Genomic DNA, 23,512 nt, shown 5'->3' with positions numbered 1-23,512 from the left:
TACTACTACCATCCACAGTTGCTACAGGTGATGTTTATAAATGATGTATGTGTACTTAGTACCAACTACTCGATACTCAATATTTACTATACTTAGGCTGCGAGTATTTGTCTGTCAACCAACTCTATATACTGGCTGGGCCTCTAGACTAAGCAACTTTAACGAGTGCAGAGCACGGATATTATTTAATAATAATTATATTTACCGTACACTTAGGCATGGATGTTCCGCTATTGAATCCATACCTCTTGTCTCTATTATGTTCCATCACGAATCGCAAAGACACTGCTTCAGCAACCAACAGCCTACCGGTATATGCAAGCACGTTCTATCTGTAGTATAGCATAGTCTTGTCTTAGTGTGTATACTGATATCTAATAAAGATGTACCTAGGGCTATATTACAAATATACAAGGGTGCTCCCTGTATAACATTCTGAAACAAGGTCAAAGTTTCTGAATAATATAGGAAACTTTGCTAAGAATCCTTATATACTATCTCTATAACTAATTCTGTTTGTATATCTAGGAGCTTCTTTAATCTGGGCTGATGTTCCTGATAGAAGAATGTAAAGATCTCGAGCGGTTTTTTTTTGAGTAAAATAGAAGGGATAAAGTAAAGTGTAGCTTCAGACTATATATGTCCATCGGATACTATAATCGGTGGCCGTAACTTGTGGAATGTCAGCAGCTATGCGATTAAAGCAACATACTTGTAGAGAATATTATATCCTTTTACAGTTAACAGATGCAGTAGTCTGTACGCACTACTTTAGATAGAGAAAGAAAAAAAAAGCAATTTACAGTATTAAATACACTTAAAAGACATCTAAACATCGTTTCTTGTTTCATTGTAGTAAAAATAGGACCAGAATTCCGCTGCCGTCTCTCCAAAGTTCATCACAACTACGTATATGCGCAAGACCGCAAAGAGGAGAACAAGCGATCTAAAGAAATTTTTGGTCAGCAAGTAGCCATGAGAAGTTTTGTCTCCATGACCTGCCAAGTTGAAAAGCAATGCTATGTAGGCAAACAAAGGACGGTAGTAACGACCACATAGAAAGAAAGACTGAAATAGGGTATAGACGAAAGACTGCTCGACTACCACTTTGAGAATTTGAGGTAGACACAGCAATATGATATTCCTTCCGAGAAAATATCGAGGCTTTGTACAAGGAACGTGTCTGAAAAGCAACAAAGCTGGCACCTGCATCATCACAGCGTATACAACCAGATCCGGGACACTGGTCCCAAAACTCCGGGAATATCTTCGCCCGACAGGCAGCTCTGAAACGACAGGGAGGGACCGCAGTAGGCTTGTTCACTCGATTCATTAACAGGGCCAAGCTTCAGCCATCCATCCTAGGTGCCACCATGATTCAAGCACAGACACCAGATGTCGTAGACTCGACTATGCTCCATATTTGACAGGTACTACTTGATAGCACTTGCAATAGTGGCATGCTGGGCTGTGGTATCACAGTTACGGCCACTGGAATGATATATCCACATTAGATTCTCATAGATACCACCCATTCTGTTGCAGTTGTGATGGTCTGACCAGGTCTTTGATTGTACTTGCCATAGATTTGCTAAAGCTGATCACAAAATTTGCGATCGTCACACAGCCTGCGACTGTTTTGACGACTCGTTCGCATACCCTAACAGGAATTCACTGCACAAGCCAAGTGTTGGTTTTTGAAGTAAATCATAGAAGCTTGGCATTGCCTGAATGATTTGATATTTTGAAGACAGCAATACTGGAAGACTCCTCTTTTTATACTGTGAATGACACCGGATTTCTGAATACTCTGATTTGTGCGATTAGCGTAGATAAATCCTAGAAACAGACTTACGGGCCTATATTATGCGGACCGCTAGCAAGTTATACCCATTTCCCTCACTTGTGGTATTCTCCTGATGCTACATCTAGCAGGCGTATAATCACCATATGTATCGAAGACCCAGCCTGCGCTTCTTGGACCGCCTGGGGTTCGTTCATTCTACGAGGCCGAGGGCACCTTCGACGCACTAGCTGAACAGCCTAATACAAGAATGGACGAATGCGTCGCCCCTCTTGGGATAAGATGTAATCCTGGCCAAACCTCTGAGAGTCACGAAAGATATGATGCTGTCTTATTAACATCAAGTAAATCATGCCTGCTTATTAGTACTTATTTAGTACTTACAGGCAGACAAAGCTCCTAACATAAGGCCTCTGTACCCCCTGGGTAGCAGGACGTACCTCTTGCAGGATAAATGTACAACCCCAAATATTGGCGCTATATCACTAGTTGGATAGCTAAGGTAGTGAGGTACTTGCTTATCCTTCCTGTATAAGATGCTTGGATCTTACGGTGCAAAAAATTACGTTATTAGCGTTGGTATGGGCCTACATATGATACCCACGAAGTATAACCAGCAACTATTCCCCTATAACCTTTCATAGCTTGCTGCTACTGCACATACTAATTAATATAGCTTCAACCCTACTTGGTCCAGGGTCGCTATGGCCCATTAGGCTGGTAAGATTAAAGAGCAAACAGTCGATAAGTGAGGCCATTTAGCTCTGTAAAAAGGCGATGGGAGATAAATACTGGAGGCGAGAAACGAGCGATTTTGAACACCCTGTATCGATCACACGCCGGTTGACACCATATGCAATCTCACTTCGCCTGTAGGAGTATAGCCCCAAGAGGGCGGCCAAATTACGAGAAATGTCACTCACGATGTCGGATGATTCCTAAATACAATGCACTTTTAAGTCTTGGATCACTGGGTATCTCCTACTGGAAGTATTCTGCAAGTCCTGATCCAATCCAATTTGGGCTATAATGGGCGTTCATAAGTGAGCAGACACGCAGCTCTACAATGAGAAACATAGCTGACTAGGAGCACATAGAGGCTTCTTGAAATAAATGTAGTAATTGTACAATCCAGTCGAAGAGGCGACAAAAAAAATAAAAAATAAAAAATATGAAGGGGTATAAATGTAGACAGAAAGTGAATAGAATGATAGAACCGTGAGACCAAACACAACACATGGCAACACAGGATCCCTTTCCGGCTCGATCAAGGTGGTCAAAAAGTATGATTGAAGATTGCCTAGAAAGCAAATCCAACAGAGTCCGTTAAACGGTCAAAAGAAGAAGAAAATAGATATGGTAAATAAAATAAAAAAAGAGTTGGAGCAGAAGAACGCCACCATGGTCGTCCAACAATACCTTCGATCACCCTGAACGGGTGCCAAATATTGTTGGGTATATTTGGGCTTCGTGGCACAAACCCCCAATAGAATCTAGACAAGTCATATCATTTGAGTTGTTCATATCATGTTTGCCGTTGCTTGCGCCTCGCCAGCATTCCGAGGCTTGCTCTTTTCTGGAGAACTAGCCCTCACTTCTTCTTCTTCATCCAATCGTCGCCTCCATTCCGCTAAGCTATCGCTGAGTCCTGTGTCCTTGGTGGGTGTCCGATCGAAATCGGATTGAGTGCTCAGCCGGTAGTTACGGTTGGTGCTCTCCCAGTGGCTGCGCAGTGCCTCTAGCTCATTAGCTAGGGAGTCGAGGGCCATAGAACCACGGTTGTCCGGAAACGGCTCGTCTTGTGACAAGGCACTATTGGCCCTTGATCGTCCACCTGCCCCACCGACGGTATTGCTGGAAGCATTACTGTGCGTGCGGGAGATGCCATTGATACTTTGACCGGGCTGGGACTGTCGGCGGTAATGCCCAACCGACGCCTCAACCTGGTCCAAAAGCATAGTGACCTTTTGTTCGGCATCCGACGCACGAGCTTCAAGCAAGGAGTTCTCATGCTTGAGCTGTTCCAATTCCGTTCGGCTCTTCTCCGCAGCTTCGACGAGCTCCTCTCTCATACTCTCAAACTCCGTTTGGGATTTGTTCTTCTCGGATTCAGCGGCAGAAAGATCCGCCCTCAAGCGGTTGATCTGATCCTCAAGACCTGCAATCGAAGAAGATGTCTCCTGTTGTAGGTCATCAACCGTCTTTTGGAGTCGTAGGCGTTCAGCTTCCCAGTCAGACGGCACTTCTGCAGCACCCTTTGAAAGTTCAGTTTGTACAACTTCCAACTCGCTTTGCATCTTTGCATTCTGGGCTTTGTATCGACCAAGTTCGTCCTTCATGCGTTTTAACATCTTCTCGGTACCCTTGACGTAATGGACAGCGGACTGGTAGTCGTTCTCTAACTGCTCCAGCTTCTCTCTATAGGCACGATCGGCTTCCTGCTCGCGAGTTTCGAATGATGCTTTCAGTTCATCATGGGCCTTGATGCTAGTCGAAAGTTGCTGCTCAAGCTCTCGCAGCCGACCTTGCTCAGGAGTCCCGAATCGAGATCCAGGTGACTCCAGCCGAGGCGAACGTCTGCTATCCGGATAGCTAACACCACGCTCGCCAAGAAGATCCTTAAGAGCGGCATGCTGAATAGCCAAGGCTCCTGCTTCGCGCTGTCGGTTTTCAAGCTGGGCCTTGAGCTCCCTATTGTCGGCGGCATGCGACTGATTCTCTTTCATGGCTGCTTGAAGTTGCCTGCGGAGCTGCAAACCTTCCCTACTGGCCTGCTCCTGGTATGCTTCCAGACCTGCAATTCTCTCCTCCGCACGTCGGAGCTTATCGGCTGCGTCGTCCGCCGCCGTGTGACTGGCCTTCGCCAAACTGTTAGCCCGTTCCACCTGAGCCTCCAGTGCAGATACTCGTTGGTCGGCAAGAGACCGCATAGACGTGTCGGAATCAAATGATGATGCTCGATCAAGTCCGGACAAAAATGCAATTTTATGGGTCTCGGCTTCTTTGGCGCTACTTTCAGCTAGGGCTTCGGCATCTCGTAGGCGACGGGTGATATTCTCAAACTCAGACATTTGCTCTTCGTGCTCCGATCTCAGTTGCAGTAACTTTTTCTCTAGCCCCCCTCGGCGCTCCCGTTCCTCCTCTAGCTGTCTTTCGAGAAGAGCGGATTTATCGGAAGATGCTGCCACTGCCTCCCGGAGTGTGCCAAGATTAGTACCGAGGTCACCCAGGTGGACAGAAGACTCTTCAAGCTTCTTCAACAATTCCTCCTTATCCAAGTTCAATTGCTTCAATGTGGACTCAGCCTCAGCTCTTAGCATAGATTCTTCCCTCACAGAAGCCTCCGCTTGGTGCAGCTGGGCGCGCAAGCTCTCTATTTCTATGGCGTTGTTTTGCATTTCGAGTTCGGCTAGTCTTCTCCTCGTCGCCTCGCACGTCTCTTCCGCTAATTCCCTACCACGTTTCTCCTGTTCAAGTTCAGACGTAAGAACCTCAAGCTTGGATTTGGCCTCGTTATGAGATGCGAGGGCAAGCGCGAGCCTTCTGCTAATATCAGTGCCGCGCTCAGAGATGGTATCACCGGGATCTTGAGAACGCCCATCGGGTTGGGGAGTGCCTCGTTGGCTACCACCGTGAGCAGCAAGTTTTGCACGAGAATAAGCCGCCTCATTGACAGCTACATCTCTTTGATGCTCAACCTCAGCGACGCGCTTCGACGCTATGGCTGCTTGTCGGTCCACAGTGGCTTGCATCTTTGCAAGTTCTGCTCTCATGGCAAGAAAAGCCTCGATTAAGGGGCGATCTTCATCGGCAAACGTATCCGCTGTATGGTCACCCAAAGCGGAATTATTGGGGGCGTTGGGTGAGTAGCCAGCCTTCTTGGCCAATGCAAGCTCGGAAGCGTACCATGCATTGCGATTTTTCACGGATTCAAGCTCCTTTATCAAGGCTTCTTGATGCGCTGTCAGCCGTGGAGATCGTGGCTCGTCATTGAGGGTTTTGGAGTTTCTGTGGCCTCGTGACTCGACAGATCCATCAATACTGGCGTGGCGGCCCAGAATAGATTCATCTGCACTATCCATAGAGCCCCGCTGCCGCTGTTGTCGCAGAGAACGCTGTCGGGCTGGCGCACTCATCAAAGGGGCGGCCTCGCCAGCCTCCATAGCCCTAGCAGACATCCTCGGTTGTTGTTGAGTGGGAGTACGATGGCCAGCGGGGTAAGCGCCGGGCTCAGGGATAGATCGTGGGTCCTTTGGAGACTCTCTTGGTGACTCTCTGTCCCGTTCAGTTGTAACGGCTCGGACCGTGTCCACAGGCGGGCCTCCAAATCCCCGGTCTAACTTTGTAGGGGTTTTGCTTCGAGGATTCACGGCATGTGGGGATGCATTCCCTCGAGGACCAGGCGTGGGCGCTTGGCCCGGTGGAGGAGGTCCAGATGGGGCCTGTGCTATGGAGGCCCTCGGGAGTCTTGAACCTGGCCCAGGACTGGGGCCAAATTCCGCTGGTCGGCCAGTCGGGCTTATCATACTTTCACGCGACGGCCCCGGCCGTCGCTGCTGTAGGTCTGTAGGTTGGTTCTGAGCCTCGCGAGACGTCCGACCAGTCAGTGGTCCAGGTTTGTCCGCGCTCCCTTTTCTTACCCCCAGAGGCGGCACTCTTTCTCCATTTTGGGCATCTGTTGGATAGCGGATCTTGGCCGTATCGAGGACGTAAGCCATGCTAAGCTCTACAGAATCCCTCGGTGCAGAGCTCGGTTCACCAGCCATGACAATAATTTGCTTTCCAAAAGCCGTCATGCTATGACCTGACCTAGGAGAAGGGGCGGGTCCCATATTCTGGAAAGAATACCATCTTCGGGTGGTGATGCGGAAAGCAGCTAGGTCCCCAAGGTCAATACCTTCATCAGTGCGACCACCGAATATATACATGACATCGTTGACAAGAGCCGCCGCGTGACCTTCTCGAGGGGTTGGAATGAATCCAACGCAGTCCAGTTGAGTCCACTGATTGGCACGCGGATCATACGTCCAGACGTCGTTAAACCACTGCAAGCCGTTCGTTCCTCCAAATCTGCGGAGGCATAAGCCAGCTGATCACCTTCAACGGGGAATATTCAGCACACTTACAAGTACAACCTGTCATTGAAACTAACAATCGTATGATTGGTTCTGGCCGGGGGTATCTGGCCAGGGGGCGGCCCGCCTTGATGGCTGTTTTGAATCAAAAATTCCCATTTATTGGTAGGATTTGAAAGTTGGTTGAGGTCAAAGGCGACTAAGTCATTAAAAAAATAACCTTCAACCTGTCCACCGAAAACATAGAGCCTGGAGCCCAAAATATTCAAGGTATGCCCGTAGCGGCCAGAAGGACGGGGACCTGGTGGTATAGAGCGCGACCACTGCCGAGAAGCTGATCAAAGGCATGATTAGGATCTGGAGTGTGAAGTAAAAGAGGGGCGAGCAGTAATACGTACAAGTATTCAGGAGATAGAGTGTGTCATCCAATGTGTCATTTTCATCAACTTTCGTATCGCCACCGAACACGATAAATGCGTTGCCAACCAGTAAACTTGCATGCCCGACTCTGGGCCCTGGGCCCTCCGACAAAGTTGCAATCGGGAAGCAGGATAGATTTCCGCCACTGCTCTCGATCATCCAGAGATCACCCTTGACAGTTGAACCATCTATCAACCCGCCCATCATATAAATATCGCCTTCTTTTGAGGCGACCGCATTGATCGCGGCGCCATATCGTGGAAAGGGGTTTGCTTGGGGTGCAGAGAAATTCAGGCGACGCTGAGACCATGGGTAAAGCGATGCACCAGGATTACTATTTGGGGAATTGGTATTCACGGCCTGCTGCGGTCGCTGTGTCTGCATCCAATGAGCGATAATTCATCAGCGAAAGCAAATCATTGTCTATTGACGCGGTAACCTGGAAAGAGGAAGAAGTGGGAATTGGGCGTGGGTGACAAACCTGCGACTCCGATTCGGCTCTTTGTCGCATCCGTTGCTGATCCGGGCTACTTGTGCTATTCACCGAGTTTAAGGAGTTATTGTAACTGCTACTAGGGGTCGGTGATTGAGGGTTTCCTCCCTCCCGTTCCTTCGTTCCATTGGGGGTAGCTGCCGGTGCATGTGGTAGCGGGCCCTCGGAAGTATGAACATTTCTCGTCGCAGGAGGTAGGGTGGAGTTTTGTTGATTCTTCTTCGATTTAAAGAGGAAGGCCATCGTGATAATTGGATCGTAAACAGTCGTTCAAAGCGCAAAGGTGTCAATTAAAACGTAGCAGGGCGCGGAAAAAAGGGACCAAAAATAAATTGCAAATCCGTGTCGAATATCGAAATAAACCCTTCACCAGCTGAAACCCAACGGCTTACAATCGCTTTTCAAAAGAAACGAAAGGGTTGCTTAAAAAAAAAAAGAGGTATGGCGCCAGGCTGTAGAGGTCAAAGGAGCGGGCGACGGCAGGGCCCAGCTGGAAAGCTGAAAATCAGCGTCCGGATAGGAACAAGGCGGTGCCGTTCTCCGTCTAAGTTGATGTCTATGATGCTCACAGGGTAGGAAAACAATGGATATTTTCCACCCAAGGACCGTGGCCCAGGGTAGGGAGCGACAACGGGCTCTTCTACTTCGAAAGGAACCTCTCAAAATCTCGGCTGCGACTCCGGAGGAGCATCAGCGAGTTCTAAAAGGAGTAAGAACACTAAAGACAAAAATAAACAGAAAATAAGAAAAGAAAGAAAGAGAATAGCCGTTAGGTGTCAAAACGGCCCCCAAGGAAGATCAAAAGTGAAGGGGGGATGAGCACACACAATCGGAGAATAGAGAGGGAGGAGGGAGAGAGAGAGAGAGAGAGAGCGAAGAGGTATGGAAGTGCCGGCCGGGGCTTGTGCATGGAATGGAGACTTGGAGAGGGAAGAAGGAAGGAGAGAGGATAACGCGAAACTCCGGTGTTTCAAGGTTCCTGGCCAGCATGAATTAAATCATTTTTATTTTTATTAACTTAGTGTTATTATTACTGGTATTATTATTATTATTTTCTTACTCGAATGTAATTACTTGTGTTCTGTACTGGTGGTTGATTGACTGGAGCTAAAGTCGTTAGGGGGCAAGGAAAGCGACACCGCCCAACGGAATTATTTCATTTGATTCCCGTCAAGGGGGTCAGTCAGAGATGTTGAGAGAAAAGAAAACAGACCTGGCGAAATAAATAAGAAAGAAAGGGTCCACGAGCCACGAGGTTTATTTATTTATTTATTTATTTATTTTTCTCAGTCTCTTGTAGTTGATGTACTCCGTACCTCCATTTTAGGTTTCCTCGAGAACATCGACATGGGTCCTCTCGACTGATATATGTAGTGTTGTATCTACCAGACAAGACATACTATGGCATAGTATTTAGGAGCGCAACATACAATCAATCTTAAAAATAGCACCTCTCCATCGCCCCTAGGACGACATCATTAGGCATTTAGTCACTACTACCCAATTTTAACCTCCATGTTAGTCCCCATCATTCTTGGCACGGGTTTCCCTTGAAAGTTAATACTAGATACCCTCTTAGTAGTCAGTACATAATGCCGAGATGGTGATGGAGTACTTTATATCAACCAGAGTCCTATACGGTGATTTAAGTTTCTGGATCTGTTTAATGGATATTGCTTCCGCTACGGTACAAATACATAACTACGTGTTGTGTTGTGCTGACTATCGGTACAGTATTTCCGTGCATTGGTGGGTACCTCACACTCTCGTCCGATCTTGCCAATGGTTTTACCTACGCGGGAACCGACCATCAGATCCTACTCAGGCCAGTATAAGTACACTTACTAAGTAAGAAGTTAGATTCAGAGGGATATTCCCAGCCACAGTGGATGTTGGCGTCTTAGAGATGTACCACGTATGTACTCTGTATATCGGTACGAGGTACTTTGTATGTAGCTAGCTATTCCCCGTGCACAGTATGTATTTTCGACAATTGTTCTCTCCCACCGCAAATTTCTCTTAGTGGGTGATGATCAATGGTGCACAGGGTACCATCTCAGTTGGCATGGTCGATCTGATGACTGGACAACAGAGGATGGTTAGCGTTCCGTAGTCACCAACTAACTACATAACAAGCTAGCGAGATTCGTTAGTCAGGGACGGTTCCAGGAAAGAGCGGACCCAGGGGAAAGAGGGGAAGGGAAGGAGCTTGAAAAAACCCTTTAACGTCCATGAAAGGGGCTGTGGATGAACTAAGCAAACCATCAAACTAAGCCATTTCGACGGGTGGGTCTAGAGGGAAAGCCGGACCTATCAGGGCCCAGAAGAGCGCAATCGGGTTTGCATATGGGGCACTTGGTTCGGAAGGGATGAAATCATGAAAGACGCTGAAGTCATTCGACACAGGGCGCGAATCATAATGGAACATCACCTTTGTCTTTTCTCACTGGCTGCTGGACTCCATATTTTTTCATCCAATCCGGTCGTTTCTCCCCCTTTTTTCGCGTCTGTCGCCCTTGTCCAGGTGGAATCAAGTCTCATGTTAGTAGTGCGAATTAGCATCGAAGTGTACCCGTACAACCAGCCATGAATAGTTATATTTGGATAATAAGGTGCTTATCTGGCTGGAGTTTGGCTTAAGTGTATAGGGAGTAGTGCTTCTTACTCCTGTTTAAGTATACCTACAGGCTTGCAGAACTCAGTGCTCCACCATCCCTTAGTAGTATGTAATACAGCACATGCAGAAGCACACCGCACTTTGCCTTTATTGTGGGGATTTAACCTCGGTTTAATTTATAACCTTGGGCAGCTAGTTCTACAGTAAAACCCCTATATAAGCAAAGAATTCGGACCGGCTAAAAGTTTGCTTATACCGGATTTTTGCTTATACCGAACAAGGTAATAAATATATATATTTATATAGCTTTATATAAATCTACTGCACCATACTGAATTAAAGAACGCATATATTAATTATTATAATCATTCTATAAGATATAACCTATATTCTGCATGTTTTTGGCAACCAGGGGCCCCGCAGCTTAATAAGGTGGAGGTGGGTGGTCAGGCAAAGAATGACCGGATATCTGTCTGACGCTGAGCTTGAGCTCTTCTCTCCAGAAGGAGCCTTTCTTGGTGTGTAAGAAGCCGAATAAGGGCCTTATCTCCATCAACCTGCTGTTCCTGATAGAGTCGTAGTTTATATAAGCCCTCTAAAGCGTCTGTAGGTGTAATTATTGGTAGAGGCTGTAGATCTTCCTCCTCATCACTATCTGAAGCTGGAGGCGGTGCAATTTCAGACAGAACTGCGGAGTCAATATCTATAAGACTATCATCAACCTGCTCCTCTGTGGGATTCAAAACTGATTAATATCCATAATGTCCTGGATACTATTTGAGAGTTTTAGGCGTTGAAGTCCTTGCTTTATATCGTCAATAAGTTGCTCATCATTAAGCTCATTGACATATTCAATTGAAAGGGCCTTTTGAAAACAGTTTCTGACTGTATCTCTAGACAAATCAAATTCCCAGGCAGAAATTGCCCATCGAATTGCTTGTAAGATTGTCATAGTAGATAGCGGGTCAAAACCACGGTCGTACTCAGCCATCATATATAAAACCCACTGTTTTTTCCAATATGCCTTCCATGTGCGTATAATCCCTTGATCAAGAGGCTGATACCGTGACGTTGAGCAGGATGGAAGCCATATAACCAGTGTATTCTTTAGCTGCGGGTTTACTTCTTTATATGCAGCTTCATGTGCAGAAAAATTGTCCATTAAAAGAGCAACTTTTCGGCCTTGCATTCTTCTATCAAACCAGAGCAGCCATTCTTTAAAGATATCACCAGTCATCCATGCCTTCTTATTTGAGCGCCAAGTGCAGTTAAGGTTCTCAATATTAATACCAGCTGCAGTAAAGGCTCTGGGACGTTTAGCTGTCCCAATAAACCAGATAGGAAGGAGTTCTGAAGCGTCTGAATTACAACAGAAATGCGCAGTTATTCGAGCCTTTTCTTTCTTGCGGCCAGGAAGCAAACGTGTAGATAAACTCCGGTCCGGGATCATCCTCCAGTATAGACCTGACTCATCGCAGTTAAAGATATCCTGAGGCGCATATATACTAAGAGCGTGACGGATTATAACCATTTCAGTAGCTGCATATACACTTCCAGCTTCACCATGCTGACTCCTCCACTTAATATTTCTGCGTGATTGAAAGCGTCGAAGCCAGCCGTTGCTAAACTGCGGCATCTCCCTTTCTGGATAGACCTCCGGCCAGAAATCCCTTTGCTTTTGCCGAATAATCTCCTGAGATATTGTTATTTGTCCCTCAGCCCTCCGTATCCAGTTGTAGAGTGCCTTTTCTAGCTCTGGCCAGGATTCTGTACGGCGTCGTTTATCTTCAGATTGATGCGCTTGAATGTCGTCAAGGAAGGCAAATCGAGAGGAGAGGATTCGGCTAATCGAGGAGCGGTCAATTGGCTGTTTATATGTCTCTTCAAACCACTTAGAAAGAGATGCCAGAGAAAGATAAGGCTTTAAATGATGTCGTGCGCGTAGGGCAGCCTTCTGGCTATTTGAAATAGCGCGACGCGTCCTCTTAGCCATCTTTAAAGCAAAGTGTGATATCTGAATAAGCAATTTTGTGACTTCGATATAGGCAAATTTATATAGGAAAGGGCGAAAAATTAAGCAAAGATCTTGTATCGGGGGGTTAAGCATATTAATATGGAAAATCAAATTAGACACCGTGTTCATTTGCTTATACCGGAGTTTTGCTTAAATCGGGTGCTGCTTATATAGGGGTTTTACTGTATTACAATGAATATCATATATCTGAGCAGGAGTGTGGTCCCTGTATAGATGACAAGGTACGAAACAGTATTGATTCGACCACCCACCATGGCCTATGTGAAGACGCCAATGCCGGGAAGATATATACCTAATATATACCTAGCCAAAAGCTATGTGCGTGACCTATTCCCATGCATTTGCGAGCGTTGAGCACTGGCTGGGTAGGCAAGAACAGGTATAATATCCCCCTCTCAACGACTCTATTTCAAATCTAAAGAATAGATGCCATGCGGGCATCTCCGTCGCTATTTTGAAACCACAAAGCTGCATCTTCCAGTAACTTGGGACGAGATTCGGCGAGCGACACCCGATTCTGTAGCGACAGCTGGCCATCTTGGACGCCAGCTATTGAAGTCTTGTGTGGGAATTCGGAGGAAACAATCGTTGCGCCTGAATGTAGTCCACCGGTCAGTCTACCGGCTCCCGATTGTTTCAATTGTTCTCTCTTAGTTTGCGGAGACCCGATACGGCCTCTCGGCCAAGTTTTGCCTGGCTCGTAAATGGACGAACGCACAGTCAAATGGAAGCCCCAATATTAGTCCAGAATCTCTCATTTGTGTGATAGCTCCGAATGAGATGAAACTGCTGGTATTATTCATAAGAACTAAAGAACAGGTTAGAAGATGCATAGGAGCGTATATGCATTGAGATAGTTGGAGAGGTAAGATGTAAGAAGGTAAAATCCAATAAACAAAACAATATAACACTATAGTTTCCTATCACTAAATTTAAGTTGACTTATATTTATACGTTTCGGTGAATTCATGGTAAATAAGATAAGCAAGAAAGCCTTTCATCATCTCAACATAAATAATGAATGAAGATTGTCTAGACCCTTGAGGCAGGCTTATTTGCTAGTTGATGAAATAAAGGATAATTCCGTGCGGAGAAGGCGGTAATCGGAACTATCAATCTTCCGGGGCAAGTGCCAAGATATCACGGCCACAGCTCATAGACGTCCCTTCTACTACCAGGTGCCTCATCAATACCCCACAGACTTTACTGCTGTGGGCTTCAGTGTGACAGCTGAAATTTTCACACTGAGGTAGTGGCAACATAGTGTTTATTGTGGCTGCACCCAAGACAGACACATTTCTCTCTTTGAGCTGAACAAGTCTTACATTCTTATCAGCGGAGTCTCTAAATTGGGTGATAATCAGGCTGTTCTCACTGCACTCTCTGTGACATGATTATTGATAAGGTGAGAATTCATATGTGTTTCCCCTAGAACGACAGAGTTTTCCCTTTATAGTTTATTATAATAACAGCCTCCTGGCTATAGTAACTAACCCACCTTCCCCCTAGACATTTATCCATTCTCGTGGCGGCCCATACACTCTCTACTGCTTTAATATGACGGTCTATGCACAATGAAGAATCCCAACATTAATATGGATCAAAACACCACAATGAACCCCCAAGCATCTAGTGCTCAGACTGAACCTCGAAGGAATCCCAACAAGTCTGTTCGTGTTGCCTTCGGTCCGGATCTGGAAACCCATATTCCTCCCCGCGACAAATCCCCTGCTCCCATTGCTTCGCATCACAGATCTTTCACGGCCGTTGAGCGCAAAGCGCCCCCTCTGACCAGTCCCCCGGGCAGACCGACAAGTTCCTCGGGAGGCGAAAACACCGTCATAGTCGATTCCAACATCCGGTTGACTTCTGATCGGGCATCAGATACTGCACGGCCAACATCCACCTTGAAAAGGACCAGAAGTGACTATGGACCCAGGGTTGGTTTCGATAGATCTGCTTTCGGGGATGATGAAGAGGACTTCGCTATGAGACATGGGTGGCAGGAAGAGTATACCTCGAGCGAATACCTCAAAATTCTTCATTCGGTAAGCTGAGCGAAACTGCACTACGATGGTCTGCTCCTTCTGTCGTGTTTTTGACTAACACTGGCACTCTCAGAATTTCTATATGTATTTCACCGAAAAGCGCCACGAGACGAACGGCTTTCCGAGAGATCCCATCGGTAGTTGGCCAAACCAAGACTGGCGTATGAAAGATCGTTTGAAAACAGTCTCCGCTGCTTTGGCTATATGCTTAAATATCGGTGTCGACCCACCTGATGTGGTTAAGACTAATCCAACGGCGAAACTCGAATGCTGGGTCGACCCAACATCTACTACCGGCGGCGGCCAGACGAAGATAATGGAACAGATTGGGAAGAAGCTACAAGAGCAGTATGAAACTCTAAGTCTGAGGACTAGGTACAAACAATACCTTGACCCATCTGTCGACGAGACGAAAAAATTCTGCATATCACTGCGCCGAAATGCCAAGGACGAGAGGGTGCTTTTCCATTACAACGGCCACGGTGTTCCCCTTCCCACTCAATCCGGTGAAATCTGGGTCTTCAACAAGAACTATACCCAGTACATTCCCGTGTCATTATACGATCTGCAATCCTGGCTCGCTGGTCCCAGTCTTTTTGTCTTTGATGTCTCGCATGCAGGGAATATTGTCCAGAACTTCCATAGTTTTGTTGAAAAACATGAGAAAGAAAACGTGGAAGCAAAGAAGCGTGATCCCAATGTTATTGTTCAAAGCTATGGCGATTGCATAATTCTTGCAGCATGCCAGAACAACGAATCTTTACCGACTAACCCAGACCTTCCCGCTGATCTCTTTACTTGTTGTTTAACCACACCCATCGAGATTGCTCTGCGGTTTTTCATCCTCCAAAATCCTCTACAAACAAATATTTCCATCGACGAATTTAGGGTCCCGGGCCGTTTGCAGGACCGCAGAAGCCCGCTTGGAGAATTGAATTGGATTTTCACGGCCATCACTGACACTATTGCATGGAATACGTTACCGCGGGCCCTCTTCAAGAAACTTTTTCGTCAAGATTTGATGGTTGCTGCCCTGTTCAGAAATTTCCTGCTAAGTGATCGGATAATGCGCACTTATAAATGCCACCCAATTTCATCCCCTGAACTTCCAGAGACGCACCATCACCCGCTATGGAAAAGCTGGGATTTGGCCGTTGAAATGGTCCTTTCTCAGCTTCCTGCGCTCATTGATCACGAGGAAGGTCGCAAGCAATATGAGTATCAGCATTCTACTTTTTTTGCCGAGCAGCTGACAGCCTTCGAGGTTTACCTCTCCTCTGGACCGACTGAAAAGAACCCACCGGATCAGCTTCCTATCGTTCTCCAGGTTCTTCTAAGTCAGGCGCACAGACTGAGGGCATTAATTCTCCTCAGTAAGTTCCTCGACTTGGGGCCTTGGGCGGTTCACCTGGCTTTAAGCATTGGTATCTTCCCGTACGTCGTCAAACTTTTACAGTCCGCGGCCCAGGAGCTTAAACCGGTGATGGTCTTCATTTGGGCCAGAATTATGGCCGTAGACCACACTGTCCAAAATGATTTATTGAAGGATAATGGGATCCATTACTTTATTTCTATCCTCAACCCATCTTCGCCAATCCCAGTGGGCAACGCTAGTGAGCATCGAGCCATGTGTGCATTCATTGTGTCGATCTTCTGCAAAAGCTATCCCCAGGGCCAGAATGTGTGTCTCTCCGCCGACCTCTTTGATTCTTGTCTGAGACATTTAATGGACGTTGAGAACCCTCTGCTGCGGCAATGGTCTTGCCTCTGCATTAGTATGCTTTGGTCTGGTTTTCCCGAAGCCAAATGGATGGGGATCCGATGTGCTGCTCCTGCTCGGCTCTGCGAGCTCAATTTCGATCCTGTTCCGGAGGTCCGAGCTGCCATGCTCCATGCACTGACCACATTTTTGGGCATCCCGGATTTGACGGACCAGGTCGCACAGATCGAAGAGTCTTTGGCTATGGCCGTTCTTCCTATGTCATTAGATGGAAGCGTTCTTGTTCGGAAGGAGCTGTTAGTGTTTTTCTCGACTTTCGTCAGACGCTATCAGAATAAATTTTTGGTTGCCGCGTATGAAGAACTCCAGGACGAGAAGCAAAACCTTCTCTCCAAATTGGAACAAGGAGGCTCTCGGGGGCTCTATCTCGACGGGGCTCCGAATGATTCCACGAATGGTCCTTCAGGGTTGAAATCGAAGCCGCAGAATTTGTCTCGCAATACTACGTTTGGTACAATTTGGAAGCAGCTGCTCATACTTTCTGTTGATCCCCACCCTGATATAGCTCAGGATAGCAGCATGATTGTTGATTATATCCATATAGCACTCTTGCGGTCTCCCATGGCCTCGATAACTGACAAGATTCGAAACGAGATCATAGAGTTCTCAAACAGAGTGTCACAGAAGCAGCAGGCTCGAGAGCGACCAGAGTCAAAGGCCTCACCACCCCCGGCCGCCCCTTCCAACGCCCCTCCAAAACAGGAAGGCTATTTATCTTTGAGCCTTAAACGAACTGCCAGTGTCGCTGCCTCACTCAAAAACCTCGCCTTCGGCAGTTCCTCCCAGTCCGAGCCCCAGTCGCCGCGCCCCTTGACATCCCCCAAGAACCGCATGCCTATGACGCCACGAGGACGCGCCCCCCCAGAATGGACGCGGCCGCCAGAAGTGAACGACCAAATTGCTCCTGCTGCGGCGTACCATCAAGCCCCAACCCCTGCGTCCCGTGGGTTCGAACCTAGAGATGCATCCACTCCCCCCACCATCCCCTTGATGAGCAGGTTCCTAGATTGGTCCACAGAGGTAATTCCAGAGTTACTCCATTTGATCTGCGAGCGATACAACGAAGAGTATGAACGTTTTCTTACCAATATTCAGTACTTCCGGGAACCCCAGATGAAGCCCAATGAACCCGACGAACCCGGCAGTGCAGACTACAACGAACGATTGTGGAGACGGAGCCGCAATGAGAAGATCATCACAGAAACCCAACCCCTCAAGGGCAAAGCAGGAACCAGCAAATGGGATAACTCAATGGCCCTCCTCTCTAACAACAGCCAGCCCTTGAAACTGTGCTTCCACCAGTTCGAAGATCATCTTGCTGTTGCAGATGATAGGGACACCATTGCGTAAGTGTGGTAGGTGAATACATGCTGCTTTATTATGCTGACACTATTCTACAGGATTTGGGATTGGCAGAGACACAAGCGCCTGAACTGGTTTTCCAACCGGAATCCACCCGGGTCAAAGATTAACGAAATTCGCTATATCAATGAGGATGATCAGGCACTGCTGATGACTGGTTCTTCCGACGGTGTCCTGAAGGTGTTCCGTAATTACGAATCTTCGAAGGATGTTGAAATTGTGACCGCATTCAGGGCCTTGCCGGAGCTTATTCCGAGTAACCGAAACGCTGGTCTTGTTCTTGACTGGCAACAGGGTCAGGGCAAAGCATTAGTTGCGGGTGATGTGAAGGTGATTCGTGTGTGGAACGCTGCCACTGAAGTCTGTACCAATGTAGGTCTTCGCCGCATTATGTTCTGTTTCCTACCACACAACTTCTGACTTATCCTTTTTGTAGGACATTCCGGCACGATCGGGTTCCTGCATTACTTCCTTGACTTCCGACCAGGTAGCAGGCAATATATTTGTTGCCGGGTTTGGTGATGGTGCCGTCCGAGTATTCGACCAGCGCCTCAAACCTACAAATTCTATGGTTAAGGTATGGCGCGAGCACAAGCAATGGATCACCAACGTCCACATGCAGCGGGGTGGCTTAAGGGAGTTGGTGTCTGGCAGTCGGAATGGAGAGATTAGGCTTTGGGATCTTCGAATGGTTGATCCCATTTCAACCATCTATGCCACTCGTGATACCCTCCGTACATTAAGCATGCATGAACACGCCCCGGTATTCATGGTGTAAGTTCATCCATTCGCGATACCCCTTTCCTACCATCCTACTTGGCCTTCTGATTGACCGGGATAAAAAAAAAACCCTCACAGAGGCACAAACCGTCATGAAGTCAAGACATTCAATGTCCAAGGCGAACATCTGTCGACCTACGAACCTTACTCGAGTTTCCTCCACCACAACCGCTCGTCCCCCATCGCTGGTACTGCATTCCACCCGCATCGGACCTTACTTGCCTGCGCTGCTCTTAATGATAATCACATAAACCTGGTGAATTGCTAGAATTGAGGCCAGTTTTTTTTTTTTTTTTACACTTTCTAATTCGTTAATCACCTTGGTTCCCGTTCTCCCGTTTGTTTAATAAAGCTGTGACATGATTATGGCAGACGTACAATAACAGCAGCACTAACAAGGCGCTTTGGGTCATGACTGGTCTGCTTCTATTCTGTTGTCCTTTCGTCGATATTTATTTTATGAGATATCATATTTTCCTTTCGTTTTGGCGCTGGATGGTGAGCCCTTTAGCACCTTGGCGCTGTGGCCTTTTTTTAATTTTTATTTTTTTGTTCCCCATTGATGGTTGCGTTGTTGTTTGTATACGGATGAATATGCACAATAGCGAACAGGTAGACAGATTTTTTTTAACTGACGTTGTTCAATTAGTGATTTGTATTCAAGATTAATGGATACAACATGTGTCTGGACATATCATTCTGTCTGTCATTTAAAATAACATTTGATGTAGTTTTTCTTGTAGAGATGTTGGGAGAGCAGAGGAGATATCTTAGAAATCTATGAGGTCATAATATAAATTGAAGCTCACATTCTGCAAAGAATTCTTTTTATGGATTGGAGGTGTCTAATGTCATGATTTTTATAGAGGCAAAGATAGAATGAGATTGTTTCCGTTTAGTCTATTTGGTACTTGCTATATTCTACAGATATAATATCCACTAAATATACCATGACTCCAGTTCCCATTGTCCTGGATACTACCATAGGCTTCCTCCATGGATGAGAGACATGCAGCCATTTATTAGAGGAGATGAAACCGTTAATACCTCATAAAACGTAAGCCACTGGTCCCAGTATCAGAATCCGAATCCCAAGGTGGACTGAACCCATTGTGACTCGCATACCAAAAAACAAAAAAAAAAAAAGGTCAACTAACATTGAGTTCTCCCCCATTTTGTATTTGTTTGCCTAGCTCTGTAACATACATCTTGCCTGTTCATCCCGGCTGTGAAGCAAGTAAGCTGATTGCAGTGTTGGCGATTTCCTCCGTGGTGCAAGCGTACCGTTCAGTCTTCAGTACTAAAAATCTGGGGCTTATGAGCTAAGACGGGTTTTGATCTGTCTTCGTGCTCATGCTCGACAGTGTGCGGCCCAAGGGAACCCTCCAATTACCGATAGATGGATCACGGTCAAAATAGCTACGGCGGCCGCAAAAACGTTCCCAGTGGCAAGCTTTTTCTCCGACAAAGTCTGAAAAGTTCGAGGTCTGACCTCCAGTGCCGACGTAAGAGTGTAAATTGACAATGACATTTCCCAAAAGTAAAGTCATTTGCTTCGCGGTCGTGCCATCTGCTCCAGTGAGCCTCTCAACACTCTCAGCGTAATTTTGGGCAATGTCGGTGACCTGCTGCCGAAGGTGCTCCTCTCCTCGGGGGTCTCTATGAAACCACGAGTTTGCGTTGTTGAGCCGTATATTGGTGCCTATTACCAAATATGAAGGTTCGTTCACCATCTGATTCATGACTGGCTTAGGGATTCCAGGGGGAGGTCGTATGATTTTGCCCGCCGCTGTGCTTCGAAGCCCTGTGGGGAGTCGGTCAAGGCTCTCCTTCAATTTACTATTCATATAATCAATAGGGGACTTTCTCTTAAACGGTGGCTGCTCAATGGCTGCAGACTCGCAGAGCGATTTCAGCGTTTCCTTTCCGGAGTCTGATAGATGATCCGCTGGCGATTGCTTGTGTGGATACTTGATATATTCGTCTAGCTTAGCTGAAAGCAAGGCTATTTCTTTAGACTTGTAGTCCAACTCCTGATGCCTGTGCGCTGTAGGGGGCTTAGTTTCCACGAAAGGGTCGGGAAGTGCTGTTTGTCTTATGTGAAATGTGGGGTTTTGGACAACACCATGACACGCGATGGTTTCATCCCGTGCGCCATTCTTATATGGATTGAAGGTGTCAGGAGTCGAAAGCCTTGTACTGGAGGTGTATGATGCCTGTGCATGGTATGAAGGTTGAGCGCAAGAGGCTGACGTCTGTGGCCGGTATTCCCGAGGGTATTTGCTTGCCTCATGGTTCTGCTCTTGAGGAAAGTCTGTCAATGTGGTTCCAGATCGGATAAATGCATAATCTCTGTAACGCTCGTGTTGTGGGTTTACCGCAGACGAGGTCTCGTAGGATCCTGGGTTCCGAGGGCAAGAGGGTTGAAGCCGTAGTGAACCATATGGAGACTGATTATCGGGCCGATCAAAGCTGGCCCTATAAAGGTTAAGCGATGAATCTGAGACGAAGTTACTCTCGGGGATGAGGCTCTGGCGGTACGAATCAGACTGTAGTGCACTGAGGGAAGGCCGTTCGTTCATGTGATGCATGGCTGCTGGCCATGTATTGTGCTCCGATTGGGGATAGTTGTTGTTCTTCAAAAACGGACTTTCAGAAATACAACTGTGCTGCTGAGAGCGGGGTGCATGGAAAGCAGAGCCAAAATCACTGGAGTAGCTCAGAGGATTTTGCTGCTGGTGGCTATTTACACTCCGGTACCAACCCTGCTCGCCAGCTCCATAGATATGCCCCTGTGAATGGAGTCTTGAAGGTGCTGGATCCTCTTCTGGATAGCAGTCCCATCTACTCTCCCCGTTATTCGCATGATGGAGAGCTGGAACGCGAGTGAGAGGTCTATCCTGACCGGCCCCGTAGCCATTTGCGCCAACTTGGGGTTCCTCCAGCTTGTTATCTGTATCCATTTGGGCCAAGAGTGCTTTCACTGCACGACCATTTTTTGACCGTGAGCTTGCTCTAGTGCAGAGTTGACTCAAGGAAATCGGCTTGGACGATGCGAGCTCTCCGAGTCCGTCCATCTCGTCGTTGGCCATAGCAGTTTTATAGGACTTCGATGCGATCATTTGGCTATGGTCCACCAAAGAAGAACTTCTCTTTATCATTGTTGATGCGCTCAGGCTGTTATTGAGGGATAGTGGAGTAGAAAGATACCGTAGTGAAGACCTTCTCTCTCGACGGGAGCCTGTGTGTTGCAAGGACTCGGGTGCTGGACTACCACGAGCTGGTGTTCTTGGAACAGCAATGGACGGGTGATTCTCAGGCTGGGGAATTTCTAGAGTTTGTGGAGACAGGGGACACGGGGTAAGTTGACTGGAAATCCGTTGTGATGCTGAAAGTGACGAAGGGGATTTGTGAGATGACTGGGCGAAAGCAGGACTCGAGGACTAAGAGAAGAAAGGAAACGATTAGAGACGACGACGACGAAGACCATCTGTCTGAGGAAGGCCAACCTGAGGGGAATTTTCCTTCCCTGTCCATTCACTAGGGGAAGTAGCTAAACCGGGCACGACATGGTGAAGCGAGGTCGAGAGACTGGGTGATGGCTGACAACCTAGTGGAGCTCTCCCCGGGTGAATGCTTTCAATGGTCACTGCAGTCTTCTTCTTGCGAGTTCTTTTGCCTGGCGCATGAAAATGGACGTAAGCACGAGAGTATCTCACACTACGGAAGAAGAGCACTCACGGCGACGAGGATATCTTGTCGGCTTCGCCTCATCCGACATCTCAGTGCTGGATAGATATCAAGCCTGGTGGGAGAGAAGCAGGTAGACTGGGGATTCTGGCCACAGGAAGAGAGGGAGGAGGCGTGGGCGACGAACGATGGTGACAAGCAAAACACTCGTCTTCCTCGCACCTTCCTAATTCCACCATGTTCACAGATACCTGAAGCAGCAACATCTAAGTATAGGCCTTCCTACAGAAACTGGAAGGCCTCTTTTAAAGCAGTGCAGTGCAGCGCAGTACAGGGGCAGATCTCGTGGGATTCACAGCTAAAAAGGTTACCTAGATAGCAGTAGGATTAAATATACTTAGGAAGTCAACAATCTGTCCGCCTCGGAATCGCCCTTTAGCCAATCCAACCCAATACAAGCCATTATTAAATAGACACAGGGTACAGTCGAAGCTCTTCAGCAAGCCAGCACCGGCAATCCTTCACCGGCAATCCTTCACCGTTGGTCTCGCTGCGTACCGCTGATAGTATGGCTGAAGTACGACTCCGTACCGGAGCTGCGTCGCTTGCCGTTATGCCCTTGAGATCCTTCGGTATGCTGAGCGGCCCCAAACCGAGTGTTATAGCTGCTGCCTCCCGGTGCATATCCGCCAAAACCCTGAGAACTATAACCCTCAATGTTGGATGTGCCATTGCCTGCGCCGCGCTGAGAACCATAGTCACCGACGTTGGTACTCTTGTTGGATCCGTTGCCAGTATTCGAGCTATTGTCAGTGCGATTTTTGCCTGGGACGTATTATTAGTCGAAAGACGTCGACGAGAATGACAGCACGGAGAATCCATACTCGAATCTTTCGTCACCGCATCTCTGACCTTGTGATAAATCTGAGACATCTTGGAATATAGAGTTGTGGGGCTAGATGGAGAGTGAAGCAACTATATTGTTCTGGAATAAATTATGGGATTTTATCTAACGAGAGGGAGCATGACAGTTCCAAGTTTTAAATAGCAGATGGCTTGGGCCTTGTATAGTACCTATAGAGACAGTCATGACGTGTAGGAGTAAGAATAAGGTCCAGAGAAGGAGAAAGGATGCCTCGCAGCACGTCACCTCGCGGAACCACAGCCAATAAGAGCTGACGTCTCCGGACACCCATGGTTCTTCGAGTCACCATCATAGCTTTTGCTCTGAGTGCGTTCGATTAGGGGGTGGATGGAAAGATCGACAAATGATCGGAACCTGTTCACGGTAGAACATCTCCACGACATTCGTGCAGTTCGCCGATGGATCCGAACTCTGCGTATCTTGAGAAACCGTTGTTTATTCTCAGTGGAGAGCCATTCTAGGTTCGATGGATGATGGATGATG

General features: G+C 47.2%; 4 protein-coding genes across 4 annotated transcripts; 1 reads left to right on the top strand and 3 right to left on the bottom strand.

The window, feature by feature from the left end:
• Positions 1-3,324: 3,324 nt before the first annotated feature.
• KEL2 (putative cell polarity protein (Tea1)) lies at positions 3,325-8,035 on the bottom strand (the record flags this gene model as incomplete). The annotated part of the gene is made up of 4 exons (XM_033570577.1): positions 3,325-6,874; positions 6,931-7,213; positions 7,278-7,677; positions 7,781-8,035. The coding sequence occupies 4 exons, from the start codon at positions 8,033-8,035 to the stop codon at positions 3,325-3,327; spliced, it is 4,488 nt and encodes a 1,495-aa protein (XP_033426609.1).
• Positions 8,036-14,018: 5,983 nt separating this feature from the next.
• ATNIH1004_005937 (ubiquitin-binding TORC1 subunit KOG1) lies at positions 14,019-18,412 on the top strand (the record flags this gene model as incomplete). Its single annotated transcript, XM_033570576.1, has 4 exons — positions 14,019-14,492; positions 14,566-17,618; positions 17,673-18,006; positions 18,071-18,412. 4 exons carry the CDS (start codon positions 14,019-14,021, stop codon positions 18,410-18,412), a joined length of 4,203 nt encoding a protein of 1,400 aa, XP_033426608.1.
• A 1,324-nt stretch (positions 18,413-19,736) lies between these two features.
• ATNIH1004_005936 (uncharacterized protein) lies at positions 19,737-21,536 on the bottom strand (the record flags this gene model as incomplete). The annotated part of the gene is made up of 1 exon (XM_033570575.1): positions 19,737-21,536. One exon carries the CDS (start codon positions 21,534-21,536, stop codon positions 19,737-19,739), a length of 1,800 nt encoding a protein of 599 aa, XP_033426607.1.
• Positions 21,537-22,639: 1,103 nt separating this feature from the next.
• Positions 22,640-23,037, bottom strand: ATNIH1004_005935 (uncharacterized protein; the record flags this gene model as incomplete). Its single annotated transcript, XM_033570574.1, has 2 exons — positions 22,640-22,929; positions 22,989-23,037. The coding sequence occupies 2 exons, from the start codon at positions 23,035-23,037 to the stop codon at positions 22,640-22,642; spliced, it is 339 nt and encodes a 112-aa protein (XP_033426606.1).
• Positions 23,038-23,512: the final 475 nt, after the last annotated feature.

Source organism: Aspergillus tanneri (assembly GCF_003426965.1).
Source record: "Aspergillus tanneri strain NIH1004 chromosome Unknown AapTan_4_pilon_pilon_pilon, whole genome shotgun sequence".
NCBI classification, from domain to species: Eukaryota; Fungi; Ascomycota; class Eurotiomycetes; order Eurotiales; family Aspergillaceae; genus Aspergillus; species Aspergillus tanneri.
Note: the sequence above shows the minus strand (reverse complement) of the source record. Positions and strands in the feature narration are given on the sequence as shown.